Source organism: Dipodomys ordii, unplaced genomic scaffold (genome assembly GCF_000151885.1).
Source record: "Dipodomys ordii isolate 6190 unplaced genomic scaffold, Dord_2.0 Scaffold1, whole genome shotgun sequence".
Classification (NCBI taxonomy): domain Eukaryota; kingdom Metazoa; phylum Chordata; class Mammalia; order Rodentia; family Heteromyidae; genus Dipodomys; species Dipodomys ordii.
The window spans coordinates 38,394,768-38,407,384 of NW_012267217.1; the positions used below are offsets into that span (position 1 = coordinate 38,394,768).

The 12,617-nt window shown below is 38.0% G+C and overlaps 1 protein-coding gene across 1 annotated transcript in view; it reads right to left on the reverse strand.

Moving 5' to 3' along the window:
* The window catches only part of Als2cr11 (amyotrophic lateral sclerosis 2 (juvenile) chromosome region, candidate 11), a 73,487-nt gene extending 67,139 nt beyond the window's left edge, over nt 1-6,348 (reverse strand). Inside the window, 3 exon segments of the mRNA XM_013014819.1 lie at nt 385-445; nt 4,711-4,797; nt 6,307-6,348. Of these exon segments, the coding sequence (XP_012870273.1) occupies nt 385-445; nt 4,711-4,797; nt 6,307-6,348 (190 nt within the window).
* Nucleotides 6,349-12,617: the final 6,269 nt, after the last annotated feature.

A 12,617-nucleotide genomic window follows, 5' to 3' on the forward strand; every position in this document is an offset into this window, starting at 1 on the left:
CAAGGCAAGCGCTCTACCACTGAGCCAACTTCCCAGCCCCCTCATTGTTTCTTATAGAAATTATTCTAAATGTTGAAAAATGTATAAAATGAAATACAAAATGAACATAGGATCATGTAAATTCCAAAAACACAGTATTTGTCAAATATGTACATATTAATTTGCTTTAACGATAGCTTTCATCTTTATTTTGTGGACACAGTATTTGCACTTGTTTTCACAGCCATATATCTTCCACAAAAGAATTTTCATGTTTAGCCTTAAAGTAAAACCAGTAGAAATATTAAAGATTGTACATAAAAGGAAGTACAGAAGAAGAACAAGGAAACAGAGATGATAATAGAGTAGTTAAAGCATTAAATGTGTAGAACAAGGAAAAAATACTGAAAGCTGTGAGAGAAATGCAGTCAATGCTAAGCCCATCAAAACAGGTTTCAACAGAAACCTTAAAGGAGCACATATAGTGATATATAAAGTGCTAATAATAAAGAGCTATCACCTTAGACAAATAAAAATCTTTCATGATAAGCAAAACTAAAGTAACTAATGACCACTAAAACAACATTGTAGAAGATACACAAAGGAAGACACTACATACAGGAGAAGATAAATGTAACCATGCAAATGGGTAGAAAATATATCTAAACTGATGAGCAAATAAGCAAATGAAGAGAAGAACAAAACACTACAAATACAAGATGGAAGGAAATAGTACATTAAGATTTAGATGTACTTGATCTACCAAAATTGAATCAAAAATGATACAAACTACAGAAAAATATCTGAAACAAGCAATGAGATTAAAGCAGTTATAAGTCCCCAACAAACAAAAGACCCAGACCAAACAAACAAACAACAAACAAAGACTGTTGGATTCTACCATTGGACCTTTAAAGAAGACCAACACTGATAATCTTCAAGCTTTCCATAAAATAGAGAGGGAAGGAACATTACCAAACTCATTCTATGAAGCCAGTACTACATTCACACCCAAACCAGACAGAGACACACAAACAGACACACAGAGACACACATCCTCATCATATTTCCCAAGGCTGAGCTACTCTGTTTCCCAATGGCACATGGAGGGTGGGAGGAAAGGCTTACAAGTCTCTCTATGTACCAAGCCACCCTCAATGTCTCTACAGCAAAATCATCTCATTAAACAACAGTTAGAAATGCCTTCTTTATGGATTGTTACACTCTCTTTACCCTGCCCAACACATCAATTAAAAGCCTTTAAATGTCTTTGTGGTGTCTGTTATGGAGAATTAAAGGTCTCATCAGTTCCATGAGGCCAACATACACTTTATTCCTGTCCTGAAAACCATGACTAAGTAAGGCACAGATACAGTCTGTAGGATATTGCAAGTATATATAATTGTAGCTCCGACAGTTAGTACACAGCAAGAACCTAGCAAGCATACATTACATGTTTATGCTTCCTCACCACCCAGGTTAACAAGAGAGCTCACTAAATGCATGGGTAAAGAAAGACAACTATTCAGCCTCAGTAGACACATTATTAATCATTGTTCAAAATCAGCAAGGAGAAATTCAAAATCCTTTCCTTTGGCAATCATTCTAATGAACATAGATGCAAAAAAAATCAGTAAATACTTACAATCCAAATTAAACAATGAATCAAAAAGATTGTACACCTTAACCAAATTGGTTTCATTCCAGGCATATGAGGTTGATTCAACATATATACACATATGTGTATATATATATATATATATACACATATGTGTATATATCACAGCACATAAATAGAATTAAAGGATCATATAATCATTTCAATAAATGCAAAAAAAGCGCCTTTGACAAAATTCTGTATCTTTCATGGTAAAAGCTCTGAAGAAACTAAGAATAAAATGAATGTGCCTCAACATGATGAAGACTGTATATTACAAACTTATAGCCAACATCATATTAAACAGGAAAATATTGAAATCATTTCCTTGAGTAAGGAATAATATTGTCCATTTTGTCTATTCGTATTCAATATAGTACAGAATTCCTAGTCAGAGCAATAAAAGAGAAAAACAATAAGAAAGATTCAAGTGGAGAAGAAAGAAGTCAAATTATCCCATTTTTAGACACTATGATCTTAGAAATGATATATCAGTATCCTAAACTGTTAGCAAGATCGTAGGATATAAAATTAACATACAAAAATCAGTAGCTTTTCTGTACAACAATAATAAAAGATGTTGAAAAATCAGGAAAACAATTCCATTCACCATTGCCTAAAAACAATGAAGTTCCTAGGAATAGACTTCTCCAAAGGTAAAAAACCTCTGCAGATTCATGCTCATGGATTGGCAGAATTAGTATCATGAAAATGTCTGTGCTACTATAAACGATCTACAGGGTCACTAAAATCCCTATCAAAATCTCAATGTAATTCTTTACAGAAATAGAAAAAAAATCCTAAAATATATACGGAAGCACAATATGTCCTAAATAGCCAAAGCAATTCTAAGTAAAAGAAGCAACGCTGGAGGTTTCACAATTCCAGAATTCAAATTATACTGCAAAGCACAGAAACAACAATAATACCCAACCCAACATGGTACTGGTTGTTAAAAGCAGAGATGTAGACTGCTGAATTCGAATATAGAGGACCCAGAGATAAATCTATACAACTGCAGCCATCTGATTTTTAACAACAAAGCTAAATATACTTGGAGAAAAAAATAGCTTCTTCAATAATTGGTGCTGGAAAAAACAAATATTCACATACAGAAGACCGAAACTATCTCTCATCCCGTACTAATATCAATTTGAAGTGTATCAAGGATCTTAATGTGAGACTTAAACCTTTGAAACTACTATAATGTCTTCCCTATAAGAATAGGGAAAACACTAGAATTTTTTGACATAGGCAATAACTATCTGAGCAGAACAACATAAGAGCAAGCATTAACAAATGAATTAACAAACAACAGCACCTACACAGCAAAGGAAAGAATCACTATGCTAAAGAGACAACCCACAGAATGGGGAAAAAGTACTGGTTATACATATAATAAAAATTAATAATGAATAATTTAGAAAAATAATTATAATTAATTAAATTAAAAAGTAATAATTTACAATCTACAAGGAGCTCAAAAGAGTAACTCTGAAGGAATCCACAATCCAATTAATAAATGAAAGAAAAAATACAAATAATCAATAAATATATCAAGAAATATACAACATCCAAAGGAAATGGAAATCAAAACAACATTGCAATTTCATCTCACTTAGTAATAATAAAGAACACAAACAACAAATGCTGGTGAGGAATCAGGGAAAATGGAACTCTTATACACTGTTGGTGGAAATGTAGACTAGTATAACCATTATAGGTTCTCAATAACTAAATACAACTGCACTTTTATGTGTATATGAAGGATTATAAGTCAGAACATACTTGCACACCAATGTTCTTTACAGTAATATTTACATTAGCCAAGTTATAGAAACAGTCCAGATGCCTAATAAAGTATGAATGGATCAAAAAATGTGTCATTAGACACAATGAATTATTACTCATTCATAAAAAGAATGATATTAGGTCTTTTGGGGGAAATGGTTACATGATGTAAATCAGGAGGGTACACAGTATTATATATGGACATGTCAAAAAGGAATCTTATACAAATAATTGATACTAATAAAAGTGTGAGAAAAGAGAAACAAGTAAAATTCTTAGTACTAAAAGTATGGCTCATGTAGCTGTCTAGCAAACATGAAGCCCTGAATTCAAACACCTACAAAGGAAGGAAGGAAGGAAGGAAGAAAAGGAGGGGAGAAAAGTTGATTTTTTAAATTGATTCTTATTTTATTCTCAATCACTGCACTGCTCTAATAGTGATACAAAAGAATAAAGATAGGCAAAGTTCACTGTAAAAGGATCTCATGATAGTTCAAAAAGCACACAGATACTTATGTCCTATATTCTGAGGCACCAAAAAAATAGAATAACAGACTTTTCTGATTTTCAGTCTAGATATTATGTCCTGTGTGTGTGTGTGTGTGTGTGTGTATAAAATAACTATGTTTACTTTTGTTTCTGTGGATGGTCTAGGTGTGGGAGCAATGTGAGATTAATTTTCAAGCTGAAAATCAATCTAACAATAAATATAATCATTTGAAGAGCTCAATGTCTAGGTCTCTTTTTCAAAACATTCAAGCCATGTAATCCTAACTGATAAGGAGGCTGAGATCTCAGGATCAAGGTCTGAAAGCAGCCTAGACAGGAAAGTCTGTAAGACTGTTATCTTCAATTAGCCACCAAAAGGAAGTGGAGCTATGGTTTAAGTAGTAGAACACTAGCCCTGAGTAAAAGAGATTAAAGACAGCACCCACCGCCTTGAGTTCAAGCCCTAGGACCAGCCTCCACACACACACACACAACAAAACCAACATTCCAAATTAAATCTTAGGTAGTATCCAAAGTCAATGTCTTACAAAAGAAGCATCTGGGTGATTTACATGTAATTGGATTTGGAAATTCTAATATAAAACATTATGTATGTATGTTTTCCACAGTATCAGTGATTATCATGTTTATATGAATCAGTAAATTGCATGATTATGTTCTCAGAGAGAACCATTTCCTGCACATCCTTTTCAATTACCATATAATAAATATAAACAACATTTCATATCTAATAAAAAACAATTCTGAGTTTACTGAATGCTAGTCACACGTACCACATCCCCAAATGGAACCAGAGTTCGTGTTTCACGTGCTACCACTTGTTCTTCACTGTCAGACCCATGAAAAGTTTGTCTCAGCATCTACAATACAAATAGACTAAGTTAACCCTTTAGAAAAAAAAGAGGAATAAAACTAGATAAAAGATTAACTCCAATATTAAATTATTATCTAGTAAGTATCAGATACTCTAGGCAGTGCAGTATAAATAGAATAAGAGAGTTACCGCATCTTCAATAACTTTATCAACAAGTAAACATCGAAACAAAAATGTACACACCAAAATCAGTCATGAATCATGAAAAGAGGAAAGGTTTGTTTTAGCTCACAGTTCCAGAAGCTTCCATCCACAGTCCATTGGGCTGGTTGTTTTGGGTTTATAGTAGCACAACACAATGTGATGGAAGTAGATAATGGGAAAAGATGGTTCAACTCATGGGAAAGAAGCAAAAAGAGAGGAACAAGCCAGAGTCCAACATCCCCTTTAAGGGAATGCCCCAAATGACTTAACTGCCTTCTGCTAGGCCTTACGTTGTTGTAAAGGTTCTAACATCTCTCCCAGGCTGGTGACACAAGCTTTTAACATATGGGCCTTTGGGAAACATACTCTAGCACCCAAACTGGAGAAGGGTACATATAAATGAGCAATGAACATCTTTTTTTAAATTTACTTTTTAAAAATGTTTTTATTATCTTTAAGTGGTTGTACAAGGAAGTTCCCATTCTACAAAACAGTATATGAGGGCCTGGGAAGGTGGCTCAGTGGCAGAGTGCTTGCCTTGCATGCATGAGGCCTTGGGTAACAAAGAACATCTTTTAAAGATGCTCAAAATATTGTCCAAATTCATAAAAGTCATCATAAAGGGGTGCCCACTGACAATGTCTGGCATAGTTTGGATATCAAAATAAATGATAAAAGTAAGTATATTCGAACCCATTGAATTCACGAGACTCTACTTATATGAAAAAGTTCTTCCTTTTAGCACAATGTCACACCGTAAAAGCAGAAGGAATAATTGAGTTCAAAAAATGATATTCTACTAGCATAATAATAAAACTATTGGTGGGCGATTCACCAACACTAAATGGAGAGGGAAAAGCTTGCGGGGACAACAGCATTGATATAGTCTTAAAGTATTTCCCCATAGGATGAGCATCTGTGAGCTGGGTGCATGGGGCTGGTGCCTGTAATCCTAGCTACTCAGGAGGCTGAGATCTAAGGATCTCAGTTCAAAGCCAACCTGGGCAGGAAAGTCCGGGAGAAAACCAGAAGTGGTGCTGTGGCTCAAGTAGTATAGTGTCTCAAGTGGTAGAGCGCTAGCCTTGAGCTGAAGAGCTGAGGGACAGTGCCCAGGCCCAGAGTTCAAGACCCATGACCAAAAAAAAAAAAAAAAAAAAAGAGCATCTGTGTAGCAGAGAAACAGTAGCTACACACCTTGGCGGGCTAATCAGCATGAGGCCCATCCCGTGTGTCTAGATACATATTCTGAGGACACGATCTTGTACTTGCTAATATTTTGATAATGTTTATCTTGGAAGGCTGTTCTGAATGAGCATTTCAATAAATATAATTTAGACATTTTTAAACCTACCTTAGACCACTCATGCTCAATGTATCCTGTCATGGCCTGCATGGTACTTGCCCTTTTCCCTCAGCCCCACATTACCTCCCCTGTATGTTTCCTTCCTTGTTTGAGTACAGCTCTTTGTAATGGCAACAATATCAGCAAGATCTCTTTGCCAAAGTCCCAGAAGAATCTTGAGCAAAGGTTCTAAACATGTCTCATCTACAGCATCTGACACACTACCTAGAATTTCTCCTGAACCTGCAGAGGATTCAGGTTCCACTTAAGTCCACTTGTCTTTCATCTCTGCACAGTTGGCCTCAACTCAAAATACCTTGTAGCTAGTGAAAAGTCTGTACGTCTCACTTTGCCCGCACTGCCTTCCGCACTGACTCTTTGATACATTCCTCTCCATTCAACATTTCTCTTTGAAAACCTGCTACCACATATTTACTAATATGTTAACATAACTATATGCCTGGCACCAGGCTGATTTCATCATGAAGTGCTCTTGCCTTCGAGAAGACCAATTTGACTGGAATCCTAGCTCCTCTGGAAGCCAAGAGCTGAGAAATATGTTTCAAAACTCTTATTTCCAATTAACCATCCAAAGACCAAAAGTGGAGCTGTGGCTTAACTTGTACAGTACTATCCCTAAGCAAAAATAAATAAATAAAAATCTAAGAGTGCCTAGGCCATGAATTCAAGTCCTAGGGCCAGAAAAACCAAAACCTCTCTCCCTCTGTGTGTGTGTGTGTGTGTGTGTGTGTATGTATATATATATATATATATATATATATATATATATATACACACATTACATGTATATATGTATATACACACACACACCAGTATAGCCTCATCTCATGTCATGTTCCCTTGCATTCACTGTTTCCTGTACATTTCAATTTTTTTCTTTTGCAGGAACTTCATACTAGACTTATTCCAGCTTAATGCTCTCCCACAACCCTTGAAATGGTCATTCTCTTATTCTTCAAAGCTTTGCTTAAAAGCTACCTTTTCTGAAACTTCTCATGATCCCTTAACCAAAGTAATTAAATAGTTTGATTCCCTTGAATCTTTGAGGTTCGTGCTTAAGAATCATTGTAGACAAATGGGGGGAAAGACATCGTAAGGGCTGTAGATTGAGGATGTAGGAATGAAAAGCAGCTGAGGCCAGAAATATCGGGCAAATCAGGTGAAAGCAATAGGAAGGGTAAGTGACTAGAGGTCCCAAAAGATATTCAGATTTTAAAGCCGTCTCCATGGAATTGGAAAGATGGGTTCCATGGGAATGTTGCTCAGATTCAGTTTTAAGTAATTAAATAGTTTGATTCACTTGAATCTTTGATGTTCATGCTTAAGAATCACTGTAGAGGCCTGGGAAGGTGGCTCAGTGGTAGAGTGATTGCCTTGTATGCATGAGGCCCTACGTTCAATTCATCAATACCACATAAGCAGAAAAAGCTGGAAGAACCTTAGTGCCAAGGATCAGGTGGCTCACATCTGAAATCCTAGCTATTCATTCAGGAGGCTGAGATCTAAGGGCGACAGTTCCAGGCCAGTCCAGGCAGGAAATTAACCAGCAAAAAGTAGATCTGTGGCTCAAGTGGTAGAGCAATAGCCTTGAGCGAAAAGATTAAGGTGTAGCTTAGCTTTTCACAGTGAATTTTTTGGAGTAGATAACGTTTAAGACTCTGTTCCTTACACTGTGCTAAGCTGCATGATATCACCGTCCTATCTGTTTCCTTAAATAAGGTAAAAACGAATTATAGTCTTAACTGTCCCCACCACACAGGTAAGCTCTCCTTTGTCATTTCCAGCTCCAGCTGAGGAAGTCTCCTCCGTGCGGTGCACCGGCCCCACAGTCCAAGGCCTTCCTGGCTCTGGGGCTCCCCTGGCTCTGGGGCTCCCCAGATCTGTAAGCCCACTCACGTTCAGCAGCCGGTTCCCTGTGCTCTCCTTCTCCTTGGGCGGTAATTTCTTGCCTTGGGCCTGTGTATTATAGGCAGAAGGAAACTCTGATCCTTTGCCAGGTGTGTTATCTGGGTTGGTAAAGGCACCCTTATGTAGAGCAGAAGATGTAAACAGGGAATGGACCCGCTCTCTGTGCATATCATTTTTCATAGAAAGCTTTTGGGTGTCTTCGGGCAGCTCCATCCCTGTCTTCTCAGTGGGGCCTGTCTGGGTCTAACCAACGGAAGGCCTGCTTCACTACGCAGGCACCATGCTCGTTGTAGGTTTTCTCGCGATTTTTCCCGAGCTTTCTTGGGCACGTGCAGCCCTCCACGTCCTTGCGCGTACGGGCAGGCGCGCACACATGCACGCGCGCAAGCGCGCACGCACGCACGCACGCACGCACGCACGCCCTGCACACCCTCATCTCTGCAGGGGAGGCCTCCTCGGACTGAGAATCCAAGCCCTCCTCTCACTGCAGCACGCTGACTGCCACTTCCTGTATGCTATGCTTCCACATTTACACCTTCAATAGTCTCCTTGGATATCTTTACCTGACGTCCACCTAAGACATCTTCCCTCCTGAATCTCAAGTATGTTCCAAATTCATTTATGCAAGGTCACATCCACGAAAATCACAGAAATTCTGATATGTCTTAAAATTCCAACCCTAATCTCTGAGTCCTAGTCATTCTTTTCCGGTTACAGCACTTAGTTTGGGGTGATAGGCAGGTAGAAGATTGCAATGGTTTACCTGAGGGCCCCCCAGCCTCCTGTCTCATGAGTCCTGTACTTTGTCCCGGTATTAATACAATTTTTCCACAATACACAAAGCAAAACCAGAAACTTTCAGAACTCTATAGGCCACAAAATTTAATTTCTTAATATGCGAGCCAACAGACTCCAAATGCATTTTCTTACTTCAGAGTCATTACTTATTGCTAGCTTTGATTATTTAGTCTTTGGTTATTCAAAGAGGCTCAAAGTCAGTTTTCAATATGTCTTGTAACATACATATGTCCACTATGCATTCTCCAATGGTGGAGTAAACTGCTGTCTCCACCCTATCCTTGACAGAGCCCTATGGTGGGGCCACATTATTAGTTGCTAAATTCAAAAGACAGTTCTTTGGTGACAAGGTTCTATCCCAAGACGCTTAAAACTGTTGTCATCTGGGGTATTTAATCACTGTGCCATTGAAACTTGCTGTCAACCAGCTTATTTTGACTTCTTTAGGACTCAGGATATGCAACAAAGTGCATAGCAGCATATAATAATAGTTTTAAATATTTTAAACAGATTAAATTAAAATTTAATCAAACCCTAAATCTAAAGTCCAATCTGTAGAAATTGTGATTGAGAGACAAATGACACTTTTAAAAAATCAACTCAAAACCCAAGTGAGACTTAAAAACTCACTTGGGATTTTTTTTTTTTTTTGCCAGCCCTGGGGTTTGAACTCAGGGCCTGGGGTCCCTGAGCTTCTTTCGCTCAAGGCTAGCACTCTGCCACTTGCGCCACAGCACCATTTCTGGCTTTTTCTGTTTGTGTGGTACTGAGGAACTGAACCTAGGACTTTGTACATGCTAGGCAAGCGCTCTACCACTAAGCCACATTCCCAGCCCTTGCTTGGGACTTAAAAAAAAAAAAGCTGTTGTGGATGAGATGTACAAGACAGTATGTTGAAAATGAACTTTACAACTTTGCTGGGAGGAGCAGGAAAGAGAGGGGAGGGAGAAGTTGGAGAGGTGGGGAGGAAAGGGATGGTAGGGGAAAAATAAAGGAGGGGGTAACAATGCTGGATAGGAAATGGACTCATTACCTTGCTCAAGTAACTAACCCCTCTGTACAGTGTCTTTACAATTATATGTGTGTGTGTGTGTGTAGAGAGAGAGAACAAAAAAGTGAAAAAAGCTGTTGTGAGATATAGAAAATGCAGCCAAGTCTACAAAACTAAAAAATCAAACAAACAAACAAACCACCACCAACAACTAAATTTGTAACTATCACATAACCCACTAGTTGTACTCCTGAGCATTTTTCCCAGCTGTTGGTTGACATGGGGTTTTGATAACTTCTGCCTAGGGTGACCTTGGACCATGATCCTCTCAATTTCAGCCTCTTGAGTGGCTGAGATTTTACTCATGGGCACTGCACCCAGAATCCTCCTCCATCTTCAAAGCCAGCAACATCTTAACTTTCTAACTAACTCATCTAACTGTCTGTTTGACAAAAGGCATGAAAAGTTCTGTTTTTAAGGAATCATAAGACTGGTCACCTGGATAACATCAGATACTCTTAATTCAAGGTTCATACCCTCAACCATTCCTGCTTTTTCATGGTAAAATAATGCATTTGTAGGCTTCAGGGATTTGGACATGGACATCTTTAGGAGACATTATTTAGTCCACCACAAGGTTCCATACTTATAGCTTTCCCAAATTTCTCCTTGATGACACCTCGGGTGTGATAACTGTTGGCTGTAGAATGAGCATGGCTTCTCTGTAGTTTGCTGTCAGAGAAGATCATGAACTTCTACACTGCCAGCTCATTGCCAGCATGGGAACCATTACTGATGATAGTTAAAGGCAGAACTGGCAGGATGACATCAGAATTGCCAATGTTTTCACAGTGAAGTTTCAGTCTTGAAAACAGCAAAATATATTTCTAATATGGTGCTGTTAGCAAATATAGTAAAATTCTCAGACATTCATCTCTACCATCAGTCAGTCTTCTGTTTCACAACATATGATTTCTTGCAAATCAGAGTGGGCCTAATAGTTTTATTCAAATGCTCAGCACCCTGAGACACTTCCTCTACAGCAAGTAGAGGAAGTTTTGAGCTGTAGGATCTCACAGCAACAGCTGAGGAAACACTGGATGCAGCAGGGAAGACATCTTTTCCCACAAAGGATCCATCTCATGAATGGGATCTTCTGGGAAGCCAAACATCTCTGACCAAGAGCTTTAGAATATGGATGGTGAATTTCTATACAGGACTACAGATATGGTTCAAGGGTACAACACTTGCCTACCATTCTTGAGACCCTAGGTTTCATTCTCAGCAATGCCTTCCCTCATTACAAAAAGAAATAAAAGGAAAAGAAAAAGGAAACCAAAAGAATATTGCAGAGGTCAGACAGAAATGTTAGGCCCGGGGCTGGGAAGGTGGCTCAGTGGTAGAGCGCTTGCCTTGCATGCCTGAGGCCCTGGGTTCAATTCCTCAGCACCACATAAGCAAAAAGAAAAAAGGCGGAAGTGGTGCTGTGGTTCAAGTGGTAGAGCTGAGGGACAGCGCCCAGGGCCAGAGTACAAGCCCCATGACTGGACCCCCCCCCAAAAAAAAATTGTGGATAGAAATGTTAGGCCCGTTTGTTAGGAAATGGAAAGACTTGGAAAAAAATCATATTAAGTAAAGTAAGTCAGACCCAAAGAAATACAGGTTCCATGGTTCCTCTTATTTGCAATAACTAGTATATGTCTAGAATAATTTTATCAGGTGAGTATAAAAAGCTCAAAAGCTATGTACATATGACCATATAAGATGATGCTAAGCAAAATAAACCCCAAGGTATAGACACAAGAGGTTTTTCTGTTTTTGTTATTAATGTACTATGTGATTTTTTTCTTTGTTTCTTTTGTATGTTCTTCCTCCTGTGGTCTATTTCCTTTGTCACTCTATTTGATTTTGGTACCTTGCATCTTGTATATACATTTATCTAATTTGGGGAGGGGAGGGGGAAAATGCTGAATCAAGGACACAGGATGACACATTGCAACAATGATACAAGACACTATGTTGGAAATGAACCTTACAACTTTGGGGGGAGGGGGGAGGTAGGGGAGGGAAGGGATAGTGCAAGGAAAACAAAGGAGGATACACAATGTAAAACAAAGGAGGATACACAATGTACCCGTTACCTTACTGATGTAACTGTAACCTCTCTGTAGAGCATCTTTGCAAGAAAATAAAATTTAAAATAATAAAAAAAGAAATGTTAGGTCAACAAGCTCTTGACTGTTTCACTACTCCTGCTCAGTATGTTTTTTAAAGCTCCCTGAATCATTCTGATGTGAAGTCAAATGTGGGAACCACTGGTACAGATTTTAAAGGGAAACAAACTCTACACTAAAGCATTTCAAAAAAAAAAACATGTATTTCAGTTTTATTAGCCAAAGAATAAAGCACCTTTCAAACCAAATTACATTATAATTATTACATGATACATAAACACGAAGCCACATTCATGTAAGAAAATTTATTTTTTTTATTTTTACATTTTTTTATTGTGAAAATACTGTACAGAGGGGTTACAATTACATGGGCAAGATAATGAGTACCTTTCTTATCAAGCATTGTAGCCTCCTCCTTTGTTTCCCCT